Genomic DNA, 27994 nt, shown 5'->3' with positions numbered 1-27994 from the left:
GATCAAGTTGTATAAGGTTACTTGAATTTACATTGTGACTTTGATTATTACTAATTTGTTCCCGAATAATGCTTTATTTTGGGTTAATTATTTCATTTATTCCCATTTTGTAGTCTTTCCATCATTCTCAGAGAGATTGGAGAAACTGTGGATGACAATGAAACAGAAGATATTCCTTATTTTACTGATTACAATTGCAATGGCTGGGTCTGGTATGTAATTTAAGTTATTGCTTTATTTTGTGTCATTTCCAAATTTCTCGACGAGATGAGTTCATAGCAGTTGAAACATTTCATACTGGCATTCATCATACAGATCTGAAATGACCACTTAAAATGTAGTTTTTCCGCAATGGTAATCAAGCTACGTGTATATAATACGTATGTCTTATCAACTACGGATCTAAAGATTCTGTTTCACTAAACAAATTGTGATCCTTTCTTGTCTAACCATGTCACTATAAAGAAAAATAATCATGTGCTGTTGGGTACGTTGTAAAGGTTGAATGCGCCCCGGAACAAACATTTGGACTGTTAAACGTTTACAATTCTTTTCTGGTCTACCACTTGTGTGACTCATCTTAAAGGGACAAAGTCGGCCATTTTCATGAATTTGTTTGATACGAGATACTACTTATACTGTTTGACATGTTTAAATTTACTGAACTAAAGGGTGACCATGCATATATTCGACCCCGGTTTTGACACGATAAATGAAACCATCGCGAGAATAAATAAATTGTCATGACTATTGATGTGGGAAAAACTTTCACCGTCATACTTTTTCGAATCGAAAATTTCTTTTCTTCATAGAGATAACAAAGGATTTACTGTCATTTGAATTTCAAATATCAGTATACCATACCACCAAAAAAAAATACCATACGCATGCCACCGTAAAATGATAACACAACAGCATATCATTGTCATTCCTCAGTAAAACAGCATTTTACTACAACTAACTATACCAGTATGATATAGAGGGCTATCACCGTTCATTCCAGCACTGAGTCAGAATTACTGGGAAAACAAACCAACGCCGTATACTCTGGTTAGGGTGGGAAACCCAGTGACGCTGCGCTGTAAAGCAAACATAAACGAATACAGTAGCACTCCTCCTCATTGGAGAGTTGTGAGACACGATGATGAAGAGCAGAGGATAACATTTGCTGGAATATCACGTGACGACTGCTGTGACGTCACAGGTGATATTACGAAAGGTGAAGTTGACCTAGTCATCAAATCAGCAAGTCTGAATGACGAGGGACGTTGGTACTGTACTCCTCCAAGTTCATTGACTGTTGCACCAGTATTTTCAAAAGTCTTGGTTATAGGTAAGCCTCATGTCTGCTGTAATGCAAAGACAGACAGCGGTCAGTCTTCACTATCTGGGAGAAAATTAAACATTGTCTTCTCTCGGTCTGCCATTTCACTGCTTCTTTGCTCCCTATCGTAGTGACAGCTCGACAATGATCGTTGCTGTATCCATGAAGTTTAATACTTTACTTCTGTGTATCCCTACCTACACATTCTCTTATATGGAGAGGGTCGTTTAAACTGCGCGTGTGCAATATTCCTGTTTACAAACAATGCACTTTTTGCATGATATCTAGCAACATAGCTCCAAATTTTATTTTTTACGATATTCATTGTAACAAACACGTTTTAACTTTCATCAATCGCCAACGTACCCAAGATACAGTGTTTACATCGGTTCTGGGGTCCCTGGCAACCTTTAAGCAAAGTTCCAAACCCGCCTCCATTTAATGTTACAATATCACTTTTGATGAAGTTGTGGGTGTTTAAACATTTGCATAATTGGCTATTCCTATGGGATTCTATGACTTGATCGATGGCAAGATCTTTGTGTGACTCCGAATACCAATCTCTATCGATTCGAGAGCTCCCTTAACACTTCTTGCTCCAAAATAAATATCATCGATTGTATAAGGAAAGATATGCTTGCATCTATTGGTTAAAATTCTGTACTGTGTCTAATTAAGCCGTGGCATTGTTTGGCATCATAAGACACCGTGGAAGACGATGAAATAAAAGCTTACATTCACATCGAAAGTCAAAACAAATACATTTCTCAGATTTGCATGGATGTTGATCTGCCGTAACCTATATGATAGATGACAATATTCGATATTGACGCCGCGTGTGATAGTTTGTGATCACTAACAATCGAGTATTTTGTCATCCTTTGTCTTTCAAGATGGCGACCCGTCATGTGAAATTCTGTCTAAAATGGGACCCAACGGTGAAGTAATTATTGGTAGTGCCTTTATACTACGTTGCAGTATTGACGGCAAGGCCACTCCTCCAGGACGATTGGTCTGGTCACGTGACGGCAAGGACACTAACACGGCCGGTACCTCGCCTATTATCTTTAATCACATTCTACAAAAGGAAGACAACGGGAGACTGTTTAGTTGCAGATTACAACACCAGAGCATACCGTCGCCATGGAAATGCCCAAATGATATCATACCTGACGTCCAATGTAAGGCTTTTTTTCAATCTTTAAGCAAACTCATTTAAGGTAGCTTTCCGCTTTGCGACGACCTATTTTCAAACGTGAATTTTGCCATCAAGATGTGTACTTTTACCCAAGTATTATATATCACCTGAAAGCTATTTCTATGAATATTTTTATTTTATCAAGAAAATTAGTGTGCGATGATTTTTTTTGAAGATCTTAGTGAAAGTGTAAAGAAAATGGGTGGTCTCACGTAAAAAAGTTTAAGTCTGAGCGGAGAGGGGCTATTGTTTAGGTGTGTGTGGGCTATTGTTTGTGGTTTAACGGGCCAATTGGTCTTCAGAATACTGGCTACAAAACCGTGTCTCAGATTTTTGAAAAAGGCCTTAGTTTTTCACATCGTTGAGTCAAAGTTTATCCACCGATTAGTCTTTCAATGCCGCCTAATTAAGCAGCAATAACTCGACTTTAAAATCTTCATAAAAAAACTGAGACACGGTTTTGGAGACAACCTACTTGACAAACGTCTGTGAAAATCTGGTGAACTTCCGTTCACGCGTTCTCGAGTTAAACTCTTTTGAATGTGCTGCAATGTGACAAAATGCCGAACTGAGAAAAAGGCGATTTAGTAAATTGGTTCGGTTTTTCCTTTTGAATGGCAATAAACAATGTACTCAACCGACAAAACACTAAAACCAGATAGTGAAATCAAAGTGTTCAACTTCAACAGTATATTCACTCATTGAAATAAGTGTCAACGGTCGAAATGAGGCTAAAAAGGGTGAATTTTGGGAGCGTTGTACTCTTTTTAGAGCGCAATCTACACAGTAGCTGATGAGTAAATAAACTTGGGGAGTGCCAGGGAAGGGATTATGCATAATCTGTTGACTGATTAGTTGTAAGGTTTAAATAGAGTAGTAACTGTTCGACCTAACTGTCGGAACTGCTACGGCATCTCGATGCCGTCTACACGAGCGCCTGGACTAATTACCTCCATGACAAGCGTACACTACAGTGTAAGTTTATGGCAGCATTCGATTCGACCTCGGAAACGACTCACGGCTGCGGAATGAAAGCGAGCCCGATGAGTGATATGGGGAAAACAATATTGGCTGACGACAAAAATATCTGCGTTTGTATGTGGATGTACATTTGCGGTGTCTGTGATCATGGAGATAAAAAAGAACAGCTCCATGCTGTGATTCATTACGGTTAGAGTAACGAGGATTCAGTGAGCAGCCATTTTTTAGATCTTCACGCGCCTTGAAAACCGATTAACACTAATCAAACTACGAGCATTTCTGAGACAATAGTTCGTCCTCACTCTGTACAGCATTTCTGTGGGTGAAGACCGTTTCTGGAGTCATTTATCATGTTTATGCTAAAACGAACCGATCGCCTGTCGGCGGCATAAAAGTCAAAGGAGAGAAGTTGAGAAAACATGAACATAGAGAAAAGTACGTCATTCATCAAGCGCAAGTTGCATGCGATAGACCGCTCGTCAAGCGTAATACGTCACAGATATATACAGTGGAATTTGACTGAGTGTCCGGTTTGCCTTGCAGAGCTCGACAAGTCTATACGTTGCTCATCATTAGAAAAGTAAACATTTGCAACAAATTGAGTCTGTGGTGTCAGATTACAACCTGCGGCGAATGTTTCCCACACACTGTCTAGTCTACATTCTCAGCAAGCTTACTTTTTCACTACTTGTACATGTACACACATCATCAAAGTTTTCTTTTGGGTATTTATTTTGATTTTGGAACTTTCAGAAGAAACAAGTAAATTCGATTCAAAAATAAACTTTTCTTCTCGCTATTTCAGCAATCACGTCAACAGTCCTTTCATCATACAGTCTGTAGCGATAGCATGTCCAGAGCAATCTACACTACTGTATCAACAAGTTTGCACACAACAAACCTTTTCTCTCAAGTTGATCGGAACGTTATGAATATTATCAACCAGCAAATTCTTGACACTCCTACATGAAATGTTTTTGCTGCCTTCTCTCCTGTCTCAGATAAATGAAACTTCCTTGGCACTTTTCTCAAATACATGACAGCTACAAAATAGACTAGAACAACTGTGTTTATTTTACACACAGTGCTCAACACTGTGACAGTGCATTTTGTGCCATTACACACCCAGTGTTTCTGAAAAAATTCACTGTATTTTGGCACGTAATTTCCCGGACGGCATCATACACGGCAACGGGTAAGTTAGCATGGAGGAGACGGTGATATCTCTCTGCCTTCAAAATTTTCTTCACCTTGCTGAAGCAGTGTTCAACTGGGTTCAAATCGGGGGAATACGTTGGTGTAAAACTGTACTCAATTCCAAGGGTGTCAAGCCAGTCGGATAGAATCAGTTCACCTTCGTTGCGATGAATCGGTGCATTGTCAGAGATTAAAATGTCACCCTGTTGCAAAGCACGCTGTCCATCCTCGCCGAACGATTGCACAGCTTCGTGGATAAAATGGACATATTCGTTGGTGTCAGAGCCGCCATCAATCACACGATAATGTTTCACGCCGTCATATCCAACCAGCAACTGCAATGTGTACATCGGTGACTTCATGTATCGGCAAACTTCTACGCACGGTGTTCCAATCAATGAATGTCCATACAGAGGTTGACCTGTTGTCACTTTAATGCCAGCTTCATCCATAAATTTTAGCGTGAATCGGTTACGTTGACTGACAAAATCAATGAACACTTGAGTGTACTGCATATTTCGCAAAGTAAAACGATCTGGTAATGGCGTTGTCATCTTTTTGAATGTCCATCTACCACCACTCAATTCATTTCTCACTGTTTTTCCTATCGTAGAAATTGAGACGTCTGTGAGAGAAGAATGCTGTAAAAGTTCGTCGCGAATTTCCTTGTATTGTATAGATGGTCGACAACGTTTTAAAGTCTCTATGAATTCAATGTCTTCTCTTCCTAACCTTTTTGTTTTCCCGCCGCCGTGTGGCTTTGGTTCCACAGAATCAAAGTCGCAATATCGTTTCCACAGCCTTTGCACCCCCCTTTCATCCAACTTGAAAGTCTTGCTTACAGCTGTTAAAACACCTCTGGGGATTTGACCTGTTCCTTTGTCAGCTCCACAGTCTTCAAGTTCTGTAACAACAAGTTTTCGCAGATCTGTACTCAACGGACGTCCACGCTCGTAGTATCTTCCTTTGACTGAGGTCGACGCGCTCAACATTTCTGTGTACGTGTGTATGCCAAACGTCGAGGCAAAATCAATTGTTTATAATTGTATACGAACAAGGCGCATCGTGTCTCGATTCAGTGGAAGAAAGCAATCGAAGAGAGGGGTGTTGCAGGAGTTCAATGTTTTATTTTTTGGTTCAAATTTATGTATTCTTTTTCTTCTTCTTTTGAATTCGGGGAAAGAATTTATGCGATTAGTACTTTCATTAATAAATTATTAAGGAAATATAGTATTTATGTAACAGCTGGGGAGAAAAAGTACATAATTTACGACATTCCCTAAACAAAAATAGTTGAAGCTTTGGCGGGAAGGAAAGTTGATGGTATGCAAATTTTGCCAGGCTCACAACATCAAGTACCTGTCGCCGTGACTTCGTTGGCACTAGAGCTGAAAGTTTCGAGTCAAAATGAATACGCCTAGAGTCAGTCCGGTTGATGTTGAACACTTTCTTCGAGATATAGATCCTACACTCGAAAAATATGCCAGTGAGTTTCGTCGTTTGGACTTTGTTAATACAAATCACATGAAATTTTTAAAGCGAGGGGACTTGGAGAAGTTCACGTGCAAAGTAAGTGATGTACATCGAAGAATGCTGCTAAATGCTGTAGCCAAACTACAAACCCCTTGTTCAAAACTAGGTTTGAGGGATGAGGAAAGTCCAAAGAGTGTCGAAGGACTCCAAACTGACAACTTGTTCAAACCCAGAAAGCTAAGCTATAAACAAACCAGAGAAGTCGGTGAAAACTCAGAATCTCCATCACCTTCCTCGAGCTCGGCGTGTGGTTCAGTACGGATGGAAAATATGGCGCCAACAAATTTCCTAGACACCTATAAATACAAGTCGCCCATTGACCGATACATCGAACAACGGCAAGAGGAGGTCAGATTGCTGAAAGAGAGCTGAATTTGCTGGAAGAGCGTCATTTGGTCATTTCGAAAAAGTACTGCCACCCAAGTTCAAGGTTACCAGGAGAAAAACAGTGCGGAAAATGTCATTTGTATGGGTCACACAGGCGAGACAAGTGTCCGAATGGACCGTGTAAAAACTGCCGAGCAGTGCGGAGATGTCAACGCAAAGGGCCATGAAGTCGAAAAAGCAGAGCTGAATGATATTGTGTCCAAAATACAGAAAACTAAAAGTGATGTCAAGAGCAAACAGCAGACCATCGACATAAAACGTCAGGCACAGAACAGCATAAAGAACTCCTTCTCAGAGCGTGTTCATGATCACCTAATACGGAGCAATCAAGAGAAATACCTCTTTTTGACCAGCGCTGGTGAAGTTGTTGTGCGTACCCAAGAACTAGCAACGGACAAGGCTATACTCCAGAAGTATTATAAAGGAAAAATACCCGAGAATATAGAAGTTGCAAGTGGTACATTTCGAGCGATTATTGAAGAGTTCAACAACACTCATCGACAAGACGGCGTATTTGCCAAACCTCGCAATAATCCAATCAAAGAAAAATTGGAGTCGAACCCAGTATTTCCAGTGAAGTTCCCCACAAGTCGTGCAACTTGTGATAGTTCAGAAGATAAATCATCTGATGATGTTGAAGATAGTCAAATCCACCCTGTTGAACAGCAGCAACTCGACCAGGCCATACAGAACAGTTTGCATTCAAGTCGCAGTCAGGATAGACACGCTGATCCTTCAAGTTCAGCAGTTAGGATTCCGCGTCCTGTATCACATGTCGATACTAATAGTCAGCTGTCTCAAGCTTTACCTCAACGACAACCACCGCATAATTATTTGTACTATGATCCGTACGTACAGATGAACCAATATTACCCCCCTTACGTATATTATAACCCAATGTACGGGAGTCCTTTCTATTCATCGACGGTTCAGCCTCCTATTATGCCGACGTGTCCAGCCGAGTCACAAGAAGAAAGTGAGCACAGAGCAGGGAATACTGACGGTGACAAGTCTTTTGAAATGCAGGAATAGATTTGTCGAAATAAGCAAACATGAAGCAAAATACAAAATAATCACGTCGAGAGTCTCTCGTGTTTCGTAGTAGTTATTTTTAGTACATTTCCTCTGAACACTCGCTGATCTCCTTTGGACTAATTTACCTATGTCGTTACTAGAGAAATTACATGCCAAAATACAGTTCATGCATTTAAGCAGAAAATCTGGCTGTATGAAATAACATTTAGCCTAGTGGTATTTCTTGTGTTCATGTGAAATGTTCATCAAATGTCCGTTGAGTAAAGTTTTTAATCGTGTCATGTAATTGAGGCAAGAAAAAGAGGAGTGTAAAGATGCATCTTGAGTAGGATTTATTTGTTTACAACTTCTTAAAGTTCCCAAATCAAAATAAATACCTGAAAGAAAACTTTGATGATGTGTGTACTTGTAGTGCAGCGTGCTTGTGAGTGGCATGCTGAAACAACTGTCGTGATTGTAGACTAGACAGTGTCTGGGAAACGTTCGCTGGAGGTGTAATCTGAGGCTTACACTGATTAGCGAACGGAATGAGCGGAACGGAACGGAACGGAACGGAATAGCCACACCAAAAAGAAAATAGTTTCTCTTAATTAGAGTCCATTTTTTTTCGTTCACTGAATTTTGGAGCGGAACAGCATGGAATTTCGGATCTAAAACAGAAATTTGGATTTAAATAAAATATCACTTTTCAACCCTTAAAGTAATGCATCTGTTTTTCGAAGTTTCTCTTGCCGTGATGAAAATCGTGAATAAGACTACTAATAGAATTTTATTCCATAGAAACACACTTCAGGAACTGTGGTAGAACAAGTACAATAAATCAAACATTACACATATAATCAGGCAAGACTGCTCCCGTGACTGCTGCTGGGAATGAATAAGACTACTGGACTGAAGCTATAATTCAAATCTGAAACTACACCTGAATCCAAACATCACCTGGATATCGCATCTGCTGGAGGATGCTATGGCTACCATGAGGCATGTGAGATCGCGCACAGGCGTTCTGTTGAGTGGGTAGCTTTTAAAAATGTAGTTCTGCTACGTTCCGACGTTAAGGCTACGGAAGAGAACGTCCGAACGTAGCATAAACTATACTTTTACAAACTACCCACACAACAGAACGCCTATGAGGTGGCGGTCTGTGTAATAATTCACCTCGATGGCATGGCGCCTAATTACATTTTTGGCGCGGAGGTGAAAAAAAGAGGGAGGCGGTGACGGATCGTAACTTCTAAAATGGATACATTGAACTGCATTGCTGATTGTTTGTAATTGGCGCGGATGCCACTTCTTTTCGTTTTTTGTTGCCAAGGGTCTGCAGACTTACGGGAGCACCAGTTGATTTAGGGGATTGTGAAAATGGAGGTGTAGACAAATTTTTTTCACCCATTATGACGGCATTTTTTTTCAAAAGCATGCTCGCGAAACAAATTATTTTCTGCACAACTGAAGGCAATGCAATATATTTCATTTGTTGTCAAAATGAAGTGCACGTGCATATGTTTTGCATGTCAAAGTTCATTCATGCAACCTGTAATCTTTATTGCAGAATTTTGCATATCTAACCATTCCCACGTTAGAAAATTTTTAAATATCCAGATCTCAAAGATCAAAATACTAAGGTCGGTTCTAAACATTCATTTTTGGTAATTCCAGCACCTCGCATCACATTTTTGCCTTCCTCTCAGGGAAGTGGTAACATTTCTTTTCTCACTTTGGGGTTTTGCAGAAAATTATTTTATCATTCTCCGTGGGGGGGGGGGGTTGACAATATTCCCCCTCCCGAATCCTCCAGCCCCCTCCTTTAGAAATCAAATGATTCTCCCCTCAATCTATCGAATGACTAAACAACTAGGTCGAAGGACATCAGTAATACATACAAAAGGCATCGCTCATACTTACATACACAGTCGATCAACGCGTTAACATGAAACTACGGCCGTTTTGCAATTTAAGTCATTCTTTTGTGATCAGTTTTTGAAGGCAGGTAGTGTTTACACCCCTAATTGTCGTTGTATGCCGTACACATGCAATTATGTTTGAAAAGTATGTTGAGCTATTGCGATCGTACAAAACAGAGTGCACAACTACATGTTGGCCACAGACACGCCCTCTTTTGGGTTGACCACCCCTCCACACTATGGTACTGCCCTCTATAAGGCGTGATTTACGGGCTACGGGTTAGATGTAAATTTAGATGTAGCTTCAAATTGAAATTACAGCCTAGTTTCCCGTGGTATTTGACATAATTTTCATTTTGGAAACTTCAAAAATTAAGGTGCCTTACTTGTAGAGTTGAATAAATGATATATTTTATTTAAATCAAAATGTCTCTCTTAATTCCATTCTTTTCCGCTCAAAAATTTTGTGGACGAAAAATGGACTCTAATTAAGAAAAAACTAATTTTTTATTTGGTGTGGCTATTCCGTTCCGTTCCGTTCCGTTCCGCTCCATTCCGTTCCGCAAATTAGTGTAAGCCGTAATCTGACACCGAAGACTCATTTGTTGCAAATGTTTACTTTTCTAATGATAAGCAACGTATAGACTTGTCGAGCTCTGCAAGGCAAACCGGACACTCAGTCAAATTCCACTGTAACTCTCTGCTGTTGTTCGTTCCCAACATGAGTACCATCGATTCCAGGCGAATATGATATCAGACCCGTCTTCATTACATGTAAATCTCAGGATTAGGATGGTGTTTTGCACTGTATTCAAGTAGTTAGCCCGTAAGCGTCTCATTCAATGGTTTACCGACCAATGATGACATGTTGATGAAAACTCAGGGCGATTACGTTATTACGCTGTGACGGTCAAATTCATATTGAAATTTGTCTTCGGTCCTGCAGCATTTTGGCTACTGGCATGATAACTGATAACAATGTTGTCGTGTCCATTCCCATAAAATCATTTGATTCACATTCGTCCGGTGTACGATGAACATTTGTTAGTCGACGTATGTTTTTACCTTGTCAAGGTCGGTTTCTCATTTAGTGATAGGGTGGTTGCATTGGACGATGTTTGGGTAATAGCGCGGTTCGGAAACGAAATGGGACAAGGAAAAATGGGACCGCGGGATTGAAACGACATCAGTTCACTGCCATTGTGCCACAATGTCTGAAAACCAAAGCAGCTATTGTTTTGTGGCGTGTGATTTCTGCATCGCTACACGTATTTTGCCTTGGGAAAATTTGCTGTCGCGTCTTGAAGCCCATGCAATTTGTTTCCACCTTGTATTTTCTAATCCCAAGTAGTTCCAGTGCCGCGGTTTCTGATATTTCATTTTTATTCATAAATTGTTCAACTCACTTAGTATTCTCATCGAACGGACAATGTCGGGTTTCTAGACCTTTTGGTGCAAAGTCGTTTCGGCCGCACAATTTCCGACACAAGGACGTTTAGGCAACGCGACCAAAGACGTTTCGGCACTACCTGGTTGGGGGAACTCGTGCCAAATGTTACAAATCAAAACAGTGAGAAGTATAGTGTCAGCATTCACATGCTTTAAAGTTTGTGAGAACACATGATGGTGAAAAACCGTGAGAAAAGAGTTTCATATCATTTTCAATAGCAATAGCCGCCGACACTGTCAAAGTTTGAAAAGCGGCGCCTAAACGGCACTGTAAAAGTCATACTGGTCAGAACGCAAAGGTCATGCTTATGAATATGACTGGTCTGTCTGTTACTAATAAGTTTGAAGGGAAAAAAATAAATCGTAACGGGGGTGTCGAAATGTCTTGGGGCCAAAAGAAGCCGAAACTTCGGCCGAATGTTGCTTGAATGTTGAAGATGTGAAGGGTGTCTGTTGCGGTATTCAAGTGTTCCCGCTGTCACTAGGGCCGCCAGTGGAACGTACCATTTCTGTATACGGGACAGCCTATTCAAAGATGTTCAACATTACGAAACTTATCCACCACTCCTGGTGCTTTTACAAAAGCACAAAAATGTCCCAGATAAAACATTTAGTGTGTGGGCCATTTGTGTCATCTGAAATTGTACCGTCAACAATGTCATAAGTCTGACCTTGTCCGATTGTGTCGATAAATTGTGATCTTTTGGGAGCGGCCACCCCCATGAGAAAAACGGTAAGACCCACCTTTCGACGCCTAATTTCCAGGTACACACTATGGTCTTGACCCACGCAGTGAACGGTAGGTATTAATGGGATTTTCACAGCGCATGTTGTCTAGGTGCATGTGAATACTGTGACGCTGCTTGCTAAGCGTAATCCCTTGTCAATCAAGACTTAACGGTAGTCTCAAACGCCAAATGTACACCTTTGCCTCTCGTACATTTTTATTCCATAATTTCACCCAAAAACAGGAACTTCACTACCAAGATATTCTACACACAAGGAAGATCAATATTATAGGAATAGTTTTCAGGGATAAAAGAAAAATCGTGTTTTTGACTCAAAATACCAAAACAAAGGCGGAAAGCTACCTTAAAGGCTTTGAATACACGGTTGCTACATAACTGCGGATTCTGTGCTAGAAGTGAAATAGTCAAAGAACCGTGAACGTCTAACAAAATGCAATAATTAGATATAAGAAATTCATTTTCAGTAGTCAATGATCGCAATATCAATTAACGATCACAATCATTTTCGCCAGATCCACCGGTAGCATCGGGTCCCGATTACATTTGCATTGAGAAAGGAAGAAGGCTTAGCGTGTATTGCAGCTACGTCATTGGTAATCCACGGACTACCAGAGTTAGATGGACAGCGCCACATGTGAGCCATACGATGGAAGATCCTCTTCTCATCCATGACATCCAACCTGGAGAAGAAAATCCATCCAATTACACGTGTGAAGTCAGCAACACTTACTACAATGGTATCAGTGGCCAATCGTCGAGTCAGACGACAGTGGAAGTCCAATGTAAGCGGTTGATTTGTGTCCATACCAGTCGAATGATAAAGCATCCTAACCATGGCTTATTCGTACCTTAAAACAAATGACTAAATATTCATTTTCATCATTACTTCACCAAACTCTCTCATTTGTCGACAGCTTTCAGATATCAAAAGGTTAAGCTGTATTTGGTGATTATGTCTGTTTTTTCAAATTGTATTGTCCTTATTTCTCATTGGTCACGAGGGAAATATCAGTAATACATGGGCATGTTTGTTTTATCCAAACAGACGCCCCAGAAGTGTCTACACCTGTCCTCTACCAAATCAACGAAGGTGACGATTTGCAAATATTGTGCAGTGTTAATGCAATGCCATCTGCTGAGGTCACGTGGGTTTATCCAGACGCTTCGGTGCACCATGGGAAAACACTGAGGATACCCGCCATACGTAGAAGTCAAAGTGGAGTGTATTCATGTGAAGCAACAAATGAATTTTGTGACCAGATTGGAGGAACTGGGCGAGGAAGCAGTAAGACACTTGTAGTGGTTAACTGTGAGTATTGATTTCTTAATATGTATCCATAAAATGGCAAGTGTAAAAGTAGCCATTTTGATGACGTCATAGCTATCCTGCATTTCACTGGACCATTAATTGCTCATTTCACATTTTAGAACTGAATGACATTTTTCGGATCAACAATAATGTAATGGTAACATTATGATTATCGACATTGTACTATATCTGGGGTAGTAAAATCATGATACTATGAAAAGTGTGGTCAAATGAAATGTCCTTGAAAAAGTACGTTATAACTTCTCACAATTAATGTCCTAAATTCAAGAAAGCAATATCAAAGTTCACGGTTCGTTTTTCACATTGACTGTGAGTGTGGCATACGAATACTCTGCTCGCAGACTAGCAAAACTAAGGAACTGTGCACGTGATAAAGCTATTCATTCCAGATTGCAATTAACAGTATTACATGTTACAATGTAATTCTCTTGAAAGTTAGTGCAATTTGTTAACCTCCATTCCATTACTTGACGTCCAATAGAGGGAACTCCAGACTGCAAAAGCTGGGAAATCGTTCAAATTCAAACGATCCTTCAATTGCTGAGTCTTGTGCATATCTCAATATTGACTCTCCATATATAAGGACTCACTTTTACATTTAATACGTCACAATATTGTAATTCCCTACCATATGACATCCGTCAAGAATCAATAGAGGAAAGCTTTATACATAAATTAAAAGACTTGATTAATTTTTATTTGCTTCGCTGAGCATAACATTGCTGGATTAAACGATTATCGATTGCGCAATATACAGAATCCGTAAGTTTGCAAAAATCATAATTTTACATTTGAAGAAAGTGCGTGGAATGTGGAAATTACAAAAAATATTCAACTCTTTAAATACTCACCATATTGACAATTTTTATGTTTACAATGTTGGTCGTAATACCCAGATGATGACGTAGTCTTTTAAAAGTTTGCGATTGATCTTTTTAGCCTGGGATCATGTCTGCTTACCAGTGACGCCTTTTTAATGTCCGGAAGATATAGACGTAATTCTACTTCTTAATTATAGTGACACATACTGTACCTGAATACATTTTTATTATTTTGAAACAGTCAAGCCAATTCACGTGGCTATGTCTGTGAGGTCACCCGTTGGCCCTGGTTGAACCCTAACGTATGCATGTACTACCAGAAGCAGTTACCCGGCATCTTCGATAGTATGGTATAGGAACGGAGTGTCCATAGACGCGATCGATGATGGCATCAGCATCGGTGAGATCGTTGAAGAAGACAGTGAATACAATGGTTTTATATCAAAGCAAGAATTACACATCACCACAACTCTACAAGATAATTCTGTTCCAATCAACTGTGCTGCGATGAATCCAAATTTATCATCAGAAGCTGTTAAGTCCCATGCAATGCCGATGAACGTCTATTGTAAGTATCGGAGGTGCTTCGATTACAGTAACCAAAATAATTACAAATGAAAACAAATTTACAAGTTTTGAGGAAAACATATGATTTAGCCTTGTTGATGTAAACATAGTTATCATTGAATTATACCTATGAACTTTCCTCCTGTAAGAATGCAAGTTACACTCTTTCAAGGTCTAATAACTTGAACTGTGCTCGTAGAACGAGCAGATGTCAGCAAGATTATCAAATACCCAATTACGTACCTGCTTGTGCCATTACTTACTTACTTACTTACTTACTTACTTACTTACTTACTTACTTACTTACTTACTTACTTACTTACTTACTTACTTACTTACTTACTTACTTACTTACTCACTTACTTACCTACTTTTTACGCCATACATGAGATCACCCCATATAAGTTCCATATACGGCAACAGATAATTTTCTTTCTTCGTGTCATTGAATCGCATCGTTGAATTCAACATTGACTTGGGTATTTCATCAGACCACAACAAATTGTCGAATTTCAGTTCACCGAGATATCCAGAAGGATGTACGACAACATTGCACGTAAACAGCGCTTATAGCAGATCAGCTGCTGCAAGGGGCTTCTACCTGGCTGGTACAACTATTAGATTAACATGCATCAGCTGCAGCAGCAACCCGCACGCTGACTTGCGCTGGTATCGAGATAATGTAGAAACTACATCATCCTTGGATAAAATGACGTACAGCAAGAGTGGACTTCCATGGCATGACGACGATACAGACTATGACGGTGGTCTTATCACCAAAAACAAGGGTATCGACTTCCGCTGTGAAGCCGAGAATACGGTATTTCCAGGGACTAAGTTATCTTCGAGAAACGTAGGATTCAACGTGCACTGTAAGTATGAAATCAATGAGCAGAAGATTCGCATAACGTGTCTCGTTTTTATAACGAGTTTTAAGTTTGCTAATATTGTCATCGTTTTCTACTGCTCTGTTTTCATGATACGATGATATTTGAATTGACAAGTTCCAACAGTTGACATCGTGGACCCGATGAATATATAATGCATAATAAGTTATATCAATTAATTAATTAATTTATTTATTTATTTATTCGTCATCATCATCATCATCATCATCATCATCATGACGATGATGATAATGATGATGATAATTGCGGTAACACACACATACATGCTCGAAAACCTGCATGTGAACATCAATTAGGCTAGACGAATTTACAGTTGGTTCTACGTATCAAGCCAATTTTGATAAGATTAATGGAATGGTCTTTATATTTTTCAGATGCACCGTACTTTTTGAATCAGAAGATAAATAAGCAAGTTGCAGCTGATGAGGGTGAATCGGTAACTCTACAGTGTGACATCGATAGCAATCCAAGAGCCAATATTACGTGGTTTGACAAGCGGGGCTCAGAAATCACAAATAGTAGCTTCTATTTGCAAAACGAAAAGTCATCAGACACACCGCCGTCAACGTCAGCATCGCTTTCCATTCTGAACGTGGCTCGTAGCGACTACGGTGATTATAAGTGCGCGGCCCGCAACATGCACGGAGGTGTCGCATTCATCATCTCTCTAAAACACAAATGTAAGTAATGACCTTACAGTTTGTTTTAGATCTGGTGTAACCACAATTATTTCTCATGCAAAGGATTTTGAACAAAATGTGTTTCAAGAAAAGTTAAAGCGGTCGCAGTGTTCGTTGGGCTACTATTTTGCAGTTCTATCCTGCCGTCTCAACCGTCCGAGTATCTCTCTCTCTCTCTCTCTCTCTCTCTCTCTCTCTCTCTCTCTCTCTCTCTCTCTCTCTCTCACACACACACACACTCTCTCACACACTCTCTCTCACACTCTCTCACACACACACACACACACACACACACACACACACACACACTCTCTCTCTCTCTCTCTTCTCTCTCTCTCTCTCTCTCTCTCTCTCTCTCTCTCTCTCTCTCTATACACTACACATAGAAAAGCCTTGTAGTCTGATCCTCAGGAGTAATGATCTTTATAAGTAAAAAATTCTTTTATCTGTTTAGCTGTTCCGGACCAAGTTACCAATGTCAATGTTACAACCACTGCAGACTTAATAGTTGTAACCTGGGAACGAGGCTTCGACGGTGGCGACGAGCAGATGTTCTACGTTGAGTACACCGAACTACCTGACGGTTTCGTCGATGTCACAGATTCATCTTCTGATAATATCGCCACCATCGGCGGTTTAAAGCCAGAGAAGATGTACAACATCAGAGTGGTGAGCTTCAATAGTCGGGGAGAACGAAGGAGTGACGTCATAATATGGCACTCACCAGGTACTTTAGATCTGTATCTTTGAATCTTTATTCCCGTTTTGTCGTGTGGCAATCTTTTCCAAGGGACTGTTTAGGTTTTCAGCAGCAAAATTGATACCTTGAGACAGGTACATTCATAGGAAAGCTAGTAGAAGGAAAAGTCGATTACTGCGGATCTAAACATTTGTAGTTCAACTGCGAGAAAATGTAAGGAGCGACGGGTTGAATAATGCTTTTAAAATTAGTCTGTTGTTATTGGTTGTGCCCAGGAGTTTATGAATCAGAGACCGTACGTAGGTCGTGTTAATAAACCCTTCACGGGGGTGGGGGGCATTATTCGAAGATTGCAAAAGATTCACAATCATTCAACAAATCATTCAGTTCGTTGTAAAATTATTGCAGTTTATCATAAATTAATTGTTTAAATTTCGTAAAGGCTCATTAGCTACCTTTACATAACAAAAAGCTACCATAGATGATAAGCTCAAACTGTATCCATGATTATGACATTTTTAGTGATTACGCACCTTTGATTTCTATTTGTCCAATGTTGGGAAAGTCTCCATGCGATTTGAAACTGTACTTTATACAATTGCCCAACCTCATAGAAAAAAATGTGTGTGTGTTTTGATCATTATCACATGAACTGGCCCGAATTCCCACCTGTGTGACGTAGAACAGGACGGATAAAAATCCGAATTACCCCTGTTGTACGTCATCAACCGGAACATTTCTCTTGCATGGTACCGTTCATACATGCGGGTCGCGACGTGAACATAGACCGATTTGTCGTGATCGATGCCGTGCTCTCATGACACTTTTCAAAAAAGGTGACCGATAGATCCACACATGGAAACATAGAAGGCATGTCCAGCGAAATTTGAGTCGCTAAAACTATAGCTGTTCCCGAGAATCGAATGGGGATACCGCCGATCCAGTATAGTCGCCTCGTAAGGCTCAATGTGGACGTCGTACCTGGCGATCGTGGTTGGCGATAAACCTGAAATCTTCACCTCAACGGAAGTTCAACTGAATAAATGAGTACAGTATAATCTTCGGGAAAGCGACATTCAGGCACAAGCATAAAGTTATTCGACTAACAACGATAAATTTCCTTCATCACACAAAAAATTCCGTAAATTCTTGCTCGGAATCAAACCTGTAGCGCGGCGTAAGGCTGTAGCGCTAGCGAAGACATCAACTGTTGAGCTGCAGCGCTGTGGAATCCGATGTACTTCGAAAGTTGACTCAGACAACACTCAAAACAGAGTTTCCGTCAAGTAAAATTAGGATGTATCTACGGGTGAGATATATGTCACTGCAAACATCAAAGTCCTTAAGACGAAAAAATTGACGACCGAGATCGGGATTAACGAGTTGACACCGGCATGGCAGAGACCGGTGACAGCAGCAGCGTTGAGCGTTGTGGGCATAAACATGCAATGCGGTACACTCCGGGGTACACTCTGTGTGTAATCGAACGGAATCTTTCGCGCTCGCCACGGTCGTAAACTTGTGTGATATTTTGAAAAGCCACGGAATCTCTGAGAATGAGAATTACTGTTTCGATCGTGTCGTTGCATTTACTTCATAAATCTATTTGTAAATATTCTGAATAACTCTGAATACTATGGCTATCCGTCGCTAGCACGATTATGTCCACCGTACCGATGGCCGACTTGCCTTGGCATCGGTACAGCGCGAGACAATGATTGACAGGTTCACGTGACAGAATCCGTATGTCTGGTTGGTGGAGATACCATTTGATGTAGCAAATTTCAGCTTGATGGGATTTATGAATGAAAGTATCTCCTGGGTGACGGGCCGCTTTCTACTCTTTAAATGAAAGTAATCCGCGTAAGTAAAACACAAATCGCGACGAAATTCATGCAATTTGTTACGATAATTTTGATCCATTCACGTCAAAAGAAAAATAAGAAGACTGTTCATGTGATAAATATATAATTTTCCCATGGTATTTTTCTCTGTTTGACGTCATCGTATACTCGTGTTTTTCGCGGAGCCGCACAACTTCTCGCCTTCGGCTCGAAGTTGTACGGCTCCGCGAAAAACACTCGTATACAATGACGTCAAACAGAGAAAAATACCATGGGATTATATATAATTATCACATGAACTGGCCCGAATTCCCACCTGTGTGACGTAGAACAGGACGGATAAGAAATCCGAATTACCCCTGTTGTACGTCATCAACCGGAACTTTTTTCTTGCATGGTACCGTTCATACATGCGGGTCGCGACGTGATCATAGACCGATTTGTCGTGATCGATGCCGTGCTCTCATGACACTTTTTTCAAAAAAGGTAACCCGATAAATCCACACATGGAAATATAGAAGGCATGTCCAGCGAAATTTCGAGTCGCTAAAACTAAAGCTGTTCCCGAGAATCGAATAGGGATACCGCCGATCCAGTCGAGTCGCCTCGTAACTAGGCTCAATGTGGACGTCGTACCTGGCGATCCCGGTTGGCGATAAACCTGAAATCTTCACCTCAACGGAAGTTCAACTGAATAAATGAGTACAGTATAATCTTCGGGAAAGCGACATTCAGGCAGTCATTCGACTAATACAAACAATTCCGTAAATTCTTGCTCGGAATCAAACCTGTAGCGGCGTAAGGCTGTAGCGCTAGCGAAGACATCAACTGTTGAGCTGTATATGCATTGCAGCGCTGTGGAATCCGATGTACTTCGAAAGTTGCATCAGACAACACTCAAAACAGAGTTTACGTCAAGTAAAATTAGGATGTATATACGGGTGAGATATATGTCACTGCAAACATCAAAGTCAAACATTGACGATCGGGATTAACGAGTTGACACCGGCATGGCAGAGACCGGCGCGGTGACGGCAGCGTTGTGGGCATAAACATGCAATGAGGTACACTCTTGTGTCATCGAACAGATCTTTCGCGCTCGCTCGCTACGGTCGTAAACTTGTGTGATATTTTGAAAAGCCACGGAATCTCTGAGAATGAGAATTACTGTTTCGATCGTGTTGTTGCATTTATTTCATAAATCTATTTGTAAATATTCTGAATAACTCTGAATACTATGGCTATCCGTCGCTAGCACGATGAAAGTTATGTCCACCGTACCGATGGCCGACTTGCCTAGCCTAGCCTTGGCATCGGTACAGCGCGAGACAATGATTGACATGTTCACGTGACAGAATCCGTATGTCTGGTTGGTGGAGATACCATTTAATGTAGCAAATTTCAGCTTGATGGGATTTATGAATGAAAGTATCTCCTGGGTGACGGGCCGCTTTACTCTTTAATGAAAGTAATCCGCATAAGTAAACTCAAATCGCGACGAAATTCGTGCAATTCGTTACGATAATTTTGATCCATTCACGTCAAAAGAAAAATAAGAAGACTGTTCATGTGATAAATATATAATCCCATGGAATTTTTCTCTGTTTGACGTCATCGTATACTCGTGTTTTTCGCGGAGCCGCACAACTTCTCGCCTTCGGCTCGAAGTTGTACGGCTCCGCAAAAAAACACTCGTATACGATGACGTCAAACAGAGAAAAATACCATGGGATTATATATAAAAAGTAAAGCCTGTCTGGAACACGATTGGAACTAATTTGGGATAATTTTATTTTCATATTTTGCAAATTTCTCAAAAGTGTTAAGTGCTATATAACTGAATGTTGCAATATCGCAAATTACTCATAAAAACCAGTGTGTAATATAAAATTTACTTTTGAAGATTAAATCGGCATTACTTCACCATACAGTTATCCAAAATTAGCTCCAATCGTGTTCTAGGAAAGTTATGGTTAATTGTTTCAGCAACACATTCGCTTTTCCATTCTCATCACAGAATCTCACACATCAAACGATATTTCAAGCGATGGTAATCCCACTACCATTGTTGTGATAGCAACGATTGGTATCGTAGTTGCCTGTGTTATGGTGATAATTGTTGTTGTTCTTCGGAGAATGACGCGGTCACGTAAGTCAGGTAAGGTTTATTTAAATTTTGTTTTATTTTATTTTGGTTTTTTTATTGATTTTTGTAGTCTTTAAAGTATTTCTGGTGAACGTTCGGTCATTTCTAACTGTACATCATTTACTATTTCACTGGGTGTAATTTTCATGTCAAGATGAAGAAATAACAATTTGTACGTCGTTCTTTATTCCAGTGGTATATGAAGACATAACACATAGGGTAATACAAAACTTTAACAACAGAGATCACTTCGAAGTCACACCCGCAACTACAGAGAGTAGGATGGGAAATCCGGAATGTGACGTAGACAGTCCGATGTTGAGTACAGTAGCATTCTGATAGCGTAGTTGACAAATTTTATTAAAGCGCTGGATAGGGTAAGTATACTAAAGGAGCTATTCCTGAAAACGTGAAACTTATATATGAAAAATTGTAGGATTCACAAGAATTTATAAAACATGTTATCAGACGAACATATACCTGTGAAAAAATCGTCTTTCCAACCAACTGTGGTACCTATATTGTCATAGATAGTAGTCTCAACTCCACTGTTTATGATCTAATGTATACCCAGAGTTGATGTAAGAAACTGATACCCTTATATGTCGATGCTTGTGAGATTGTATAAAACAGAAAACTCATGGTCAATGACTTGGATGATGAAAGGGAGGGGTTAGTCGGAACTGTACTCAAAGGTCGGGTGGAATCCATACGACTATTATGTAAACATTGTGTCCAACCACGGTCACTTCACAAAACGGTTTTATGGAGGACCTTGGTCCAAGATGAAAGTGAAAATATACTTGTCAAAATTACTTTAACGGCTTAACCCGCAGAAGGGAACATAGCCAGACATCAACATGATTTCTCTAAAATCTCCAGTCGGTCAACCAGGCCCGTCAACCAGGCGTATTTAAAACCAAACTGTACAGCGCTGTAAAATCCTGGCAGAAATAAAATAAAGTTTGGGTTTACATCTCGTCATTATATCTCCGTTGATCACGTGAGTTTCATGAACGGTTTGTCGTCTTCATGGCTGTAATATTTTCTTTCAGGATGACGTCAACATTTATGAAAATCTCAAAAGAGAAAAGAACTTTATGAAGATCTACATGGTTCCTGGAAAGGTACTTTTTGAATTCCCGCACGATCGCCTTCACATCGGTGATGATATTCATATCGGTAGATTTTATAAAATCGTCAAGGCGGGAGCCTGGTACATTGATGGAAAGGATGGTACCACTCAAGTTGCAATTAAAATGGCGAATGGTAAGTATGATGTATAAGGAGCTTCAAAAACTGACAGCATAAATATCATGACCTATTTCAAACTTGAAACAGCCTGGATAGCATCGCACAAAATTATGGTTCTTTCTAAACAAGAGAGCCGTCATTAATTACTTGGGGAGAGATTTGTGACTTGAGGGTCATCCAAAATATGCCCCACCCCATTTCCTTTTTCTACAATGAGACCATCCCAGTTTCCCTATGGTATAAAACATGAACCTCACGTTGACTTCTGGTAGAGTGATAGATAGATTGACTGATTAATTGATAAACTGATCGCCTAACTGCTTGCACAGAGCCTTTCATGTCAGAATAATAACATGTGCCTTCGCTTGAATAGTACAGTGCAGCAGAACGATGTAGAAGTAATTTACAGTAAAGTGATAACCATGACCTTTTATCGTTGTGACTGTCAATAAAGTTCCCTTTAGGACATTTTTATGAAAGTTACTTTCCCAGAGTCCCAGCCACCTCACAATTCCTGAAAGCTTCCTATACACTTTTTCGGACACCCTGAAATGTTCAAGGACGTACACTTTGTAGCTCATCATCTGAAAATGGCGCGAATGCGAGATTATTCAGAGGACGTAAATTTAGCAAATTGTTTATTGTTGTCCTGTATTCAATGTTACGACGGGCATGTTGTCTTTATTGAAAGACTAAAAGAAATAAAAGAACAGAGATATAGATGAACATTATTACATCAATGACGCAAAGTCTGTTATCTTTTGTGTCCAGATTCGGATCAAACACGGGCTAACATTCTGAGAGGAAACTTGCTGAAGGAAATCAAGTTATTGAAACGTCTCTCTCCAATAGAAATGTAACGAAGTTACTCGGATGTTGTACTCGCCAAGGTAAGTTGCTACACAATTTCAAAGCTCTCTATACCAATCTTTGATAACCTATGGTACAGTTTTTGTCACACGAGGATGAAAGGACGAACAGAGCAAATTGTAGTCTGATGTTATGTCACGCAGTGAAAATAATATATGGTATCACTATCAACTTCAAATTTCAGACCCTGTGTACCTGATTACGGAATACGCACCGTATGGTGACTTGAAGACGTTTCTCATTGAACATCGCAAACAGCCAGAGAATGCTACGGCTGGATTTTCAAAAAATCATTTGCTGTCGTTTGCAACTGACATTGCCAAAGGAATGGAATATCTTGCGAAAAGTAAGGTACGATATATTTCACAATTGATTGACTTCTTTCATCAGTAACTCATAGAATAATACATCTCTACCCGTCGATGTGCTAAATAAAGCCTTCAATTAACCATGCATAAAAACGCTTTGAATTGTCTATGGCATTTTATTCTCCGCTCCTAAGATGTAATATGTCATAAATCACTTGACTGTGTCTTTGGCAATTACTTTTGTCACATTTACAAATACACGGTCATGACATACTTAGCATCGAAAGGGTAAACTGAACATGCGTATTGATGTCTCTAGTTTGATCACGAGCTCTATATGTTTGTTATGTCTTTATATATTATTAAATAGAAATTTTGATGTATCAGCCGCACTCACTTGATACTTCAGAGTTCAAAAGTGTATGATTTGTACTAATACTTTCATATGTGTCCCAGGGTTGTTGACTGCTGCATTTATGTTCAATAATGATGTTTTTCTTACAACTACACGATTCATGTTTTGATCAATATGCCTTGGTTATATATACGATGTTTGCTTCCTTTCGTTATTAAATGAGAGTGAAACAATCATGTGCGTGCTTAAATTGCCCAAGTTATCTTTGACACGTTATGTGGCAGTATCCGTTTTTCATGATGATGTAGACATGTTTGTGAATTCGACGGAAATGTAAATCTACATTGATTTGATTCAGGTAATTCACCGATATCTGGCAGCCAAGCACGTCCTCGTATACGAAGGTAAAACTTGTAAAATATCAGGTTTCAGTTATGCCAGCGATGTCGTGAGTGACTCATGACTTCTTTGAAATGAACAAGGTAAGCTATAGTTTAAGTCACTGTGGCGGGTCTTATGCTAATCTGTAATGCACATCAACATTAACTGAGTGGGTATGTATTGATCTGCCATGAAAGTCACCTGAAAGTAAAAACCGATTCCTACCACGAGGGGGCGTGTGGTTCATTGTTATAGTCAGGTGCGTCGATGATTTTTTATGATATGATATCTCTGAGGTAGATTGCGTTTTTGAGATTGGTATTTGGACTAAAATCTTACGGTTCTTACTGCCAAGTAGTCTGGATAGTCTTGTCCAAGATTTCTGAATGGGCGTATGAACGTTGCCGAACAGAGCCGAGAGGTAGAGGTACATTCGATGCCACGTGTTCGCCTTCGACGCACTGGTCACGACTAATTTGTCCACAACTTAGGCCGAGATGGATTTTTTAACTTATAAGGACATTTAAAAGCGAATATACAATTTTAAAAAGAGTAATTACAGAAAAGGATAGATATTGAATATAAAATATTGGTCATCTTTAGGTCATTTGCTAATCAATTTAAAATTTCAATGTCGACCCCGAGAACTTTATTCGCGATTCTAACTGAAAAACTTGTAAATATTTTTATTAAAGTATCGTGACAATTTTCCTTAGCTATTTACAGAATCAAGAACAATATAATTAGCAATAGTCTACACATTCAATTTTAGACGTAATGATTTTATATTCAGATTCATATGGTTTAAAATGTCTCGGACCAATACGTGTATTTGTTTTATGCCACAATCAATGCAATGGATTGACATGGTGAGGACAAAAGGAATTCTAATTAGCGTATTCTTTCTACCTAGAACTGCCTGCCTTACCAGTGGATGGCGTTAGAATCTTTCACACGCAAGGAATTTACTGTAGAAAGCGATGTGTGGTCATTTGGAGTAGTTCTCTACGAAATTATCACCAGAGGTATGTGATTATTGTGACTTCTGGAGGGTGTCCAAGTCTGTATGTGAAGTACACACACACAGACACAGACACATGAGCACACACATACACAGAGAGACACAGACACGAATACTTTACGTCTATCTCTATCTATCCATCTATCTCTCTCTCTATCCATCCATCTATCTATCTATCTATCTCTATATCTATCTATCTACTATCTATCTATCTATCTATCTGTCTATCTGTCTATCTGTCTATCTATCTATCTATCTATCTATCTATCTATCTATCTATCTATCTATCTATCTATCTATCTATCTATCTATCTATCTATCTATCTATCTATCTATCTGTCTGTCAATCTATCTATCTATCACGACTATATTAAGACGTTACCCATGATACGCTCGTATTTCAGGAGACACACCGTATGTGGATATGAAGGAGACAGAACTGATTAATGCTTTGAAAGGCGGTCGCCGAATGAAAAAGCCAGACAGTTGCGGGAAACTGTTGTAAGTATACGTACGCAAACATACTTTGATTTCTATATGTTTATCTATTATTTGTTTAATGACGACACTGGCCTGCCATGACAAGAATTAGAGAAAAAAATCAAACTAACGACATGCTTAGAAAAGGAGTAGAATTGTACTTTCACTTTATTATCATTCTTAAATTGAATATTCTTTCTGAATGGACGTCTCAACGAATAAACTTTGTCTATAGGATACGATTGTGACCGATGCTCATATTAACCATTTTGATTTCGTCATCAGGTATGAAACGATACTTTCATGTTCTAAGACCGATCCAAGAAGTCGACCAACATTTTCAACGCTATCAAAAAATTACATGACCTGAATAACTCTGAAGAGGTGAGTGTTAAGATCGACAGACTTTCTATTGATAATCAGACTCTTAAGATCGCGTTAAGTCAAAACACTTCAGTATTATGAGAAGATAAGCAACTTAAATAGACGGTGGTCACGTCTGCGGCTGCGCGACTTTCTTCTTAAAAACATTGCCTTTTTTGGAAATTGGTGATTAAAGTCGTACAAATGTATACATGTTCATAGTTCATCAGTTTTATTGAGTTTTAAGCACTGCAGACTTTGCCAAGAAACTTTAGTTGCGGCCTGTCGTTTACAGCCGCCGTTTTAAAATTTGGGCACTTAAGATGTTAGGAAATATGCATACCAACAGAGCCGTTGTACGTGTCCTGACATGCACTGTTGCAGACGGGACTGACTCCCAGGACGGACTTGACCCCTCCCTCCCTTACACTTACGCCTAGTAGTACCCATCAGGCAGATATGTCATTTTGATATTTTTTCTCCTTTCAGGAACAAATTTCATAGAAAACGTCTGCTAACCAGATGAGCGGATTAAAGGTTTTATGATCCCTTGGCTACTAGTGCCGTACAGTACACTTACCAAAGAAATACAGGTAAAATGAGAATCGAGTCCACTTTTCTATTCGGAGTTTCGTGTGTTTCTACAGCGTTCCTTCCAGGACTCTTCAACAGGTTGCGGTTATGCGCTGTTTTAAAAGAACATTCACATCTATCGAATAAGTTTTGGACGGTGAAATTTTGACACTAGCTCACAGCTGGTATTTGTATCTTACAGGTACTTCATTTACCAGAGGAAATCGCTATCCACAGTATATTATTGTTTATTTTGGTCATGATTTTTAAGACGTTATTTAATTTTTCAGAGTTAGATAACGAGACATGTAAGTTTCCATCGTGTTCTATGCATACACACATGGTTTTTAATGACCGTCACTGATATTTTATGGAAATGACCTTGTGATATTACTCAAGCAGGCTGCTATTCATAATTTACACTTTCTATAATACCCTACATTTAGTCATCTTACTTTTTCAATTTACATTTATACTCTTTTGATGAAATCGGATTTTCTTGGTGGATTCTTAAAATGTTTAGTAATCTTACAAAGTTGATTTTGAATATCTTAACTGCAATTTTTTGTCCTGATGAAAAATTGGTATACTTCCCTGATCAAGCGTGAGAAACATCTACTCTTCTTAGGGTACTGATTGTCTGGGAGAATGAGTAAAGAAAGCTAATTCTTTAAAGAATACACAGCCTCAATAACAACCCATCTTTTACTGCAGAAAATAATTTGTCATTGTCCAAATATACCTAAGCAATAGAGATTTCTTTTATTGTTCAATCAAATGTAACTTTATTCTCTACATTAATTTTTTTCTTTGTCTTGTTTATTTTCTCTGTCATCTGTGACGTAGGTTTTGACATTTCTTGATAAACACAATATTGAATAAACACAGTTTGATATCCTCCATGAATAAAATGCATGAAATGCATTCTGTGCATACAAATAATTATCAGATAAAGTATATTTTACTCAGACAAATGCTAAATATAAAGAGGTCATGGAAGAATGATCTCAGCAGATACCATAATTAGTGCACAGGATCTAGGACAAAACTGTAAAATCTCAAAAATGCAACCAAACAATGAATGGATTGAGAAAAATACTGACTCTGACTATTATTCCATCAATATCGTTTACAGAAATGTAAGATTTTGCAAATGACACAATAAAGTTGCCGCATTGCAATTTCTGCATGTTCTTTGATTGGCAATCTCATGTAAACTGAGAACTGTTTTTCACCAAGAAAAAATGTATTGTAATTGTTTGGTTGCGGAACATGACTTACACACTGATCATGCAAAAATGTAACAAAAATATCGGTGTTCAATGTCAATTTCAAACAGTTTTACCGAGTGCAAAATAAATTGAAACACCTCTCAGATTGCACCAGAACTGCACCATTGCACACATGAATTTCTCCAAATTTCTATGCTAGAGAGGGGAACACCTCTGGTACTCTCCCCTCAGTCTCTTGCGTGTTATTTCCCCTGTTCTAACAAATTCTTCCCTGTCACATATGGTGAGCTTTTTATATCTATATTTGTTATGACTTTGAATATCATTTTGTTGGTTTCACCTTTTCAATCGTCATGAAGCAGTTGACGCAGCAGGGTAAACCAGAATTTGAAAGGTCTAAAGAT

The 27994-nt window shown here is 39.3% G+C and overlaps 2 protein-coding genes across 2 annotated transcripts; both read left to right on the top strand.

Annotated features, from left to right (window-relative positions):
- The first annotated feature begins 199 nt into the window (after positions 1–199).
- Positions 200–26541, top strand: LOC139125199 (fasciclin-2-like). Its single transcript, XM_070691301.1, has 10 exons — positions 200–212; positions 1004–1333; positions 2218–2505; positions 12270–12539; positions 12803–13066; positions 15758–16063; positions 16518–16790; positions 20625–20765; positions 20947–21130; positions 26275–26541. Exons 1-9 carry the CDS (start codon positions 200–202, stop codon positions 21090–21092), a joined length of 2031 nt encoding a protein of 676 aa, XP_070547402.1. The 3' UTR covers positions 21093–21130; positions 26275–26541.
- LOC139125542 (tyrosine-protein kinase receptor Tie-1-like) lies at positions 21815–25807 on the top strand. Its single transcript, XM_070691606.1, has 7 exons — positions 21815–22022; positions 22779–22897; positions 23062–23228; positions 23899–24022; positions 24835–24946; positions 25347–25443; positions 25708–25807. The coding sequence occupies exons 4-7, from the start codon at positions 24014–24016 to the stop codon at positions 25790–25792; spliced, it is 303 nt and encodes a 100-aa protein (XP_070547707.1). The 5' UTR covers positions 21815–22022; positions 22779–22897; positions 23062–23228; positions 23899–24013; the 3' UTR covers positions 25793–25807.
- Positions 26542–27994: the final 1453 nt, after the last annotated feature.

This window comes from Ptychodera flava, assembly GCF_041260155.1.
Source record: "Ptychodera flava strain L36383 chromosome 3 unlocalized genomic scaffold, AS_Pfla_20210202 Scaffold_25__1_contigs__length_14229661_pilon, whole genome shotgun sequence".
Taxonomy (NCBI): domain Eukaryota; kingdom Metazoa; phylum Hemichordata; class Enteropneusta; family Ptychoderidae; genus Ptychodera; species Ptychodera flava.
This window is presented reverse-complemented; position numbering and strand designations above follow the sequence as displayed.

What these genes read in the sequence shown, in the direction of transcription:
- LOC139125542 (XM_070691606.1), top strand. An exon ending in CTACGAAATTATCACCAGAG is followed by an intron (nt 24,947 to 25,346) that starts GTATGTGATTAT and finishes CTCGTATTTCAG; the next exon opens with GAGACACACCGTATGTGGAT. An exon ending in GACAGTTGCGGGAAACTGTT is followed by an intron (nt 25,444 to 25,707) that starts GTAAGTATACGT and finishes TTTCGTCATCAG; the next exon opens with GTATGAAACGATACTTTCAT.
- LOC139125199 (XM_070691301.1), top strand. An exon ending in TATCATACCTGACGTCCAAT is followed by an intron (nt 2,506 to 12,269) that starts GTAAGGCTTTTT and finishes CATTTTCGCCAG; the next exon opens with ATCCACCGGTAGCATCGGGT. An exon ending in GACACTTGTAGTGGTTAACT is followed by an intron (nt 13,067 to 15,757) that starts GTGAGTATTGAT and finishes TATATTTTTCAG; the next exon opens with ATGCACCGTACTTTTTGAAT.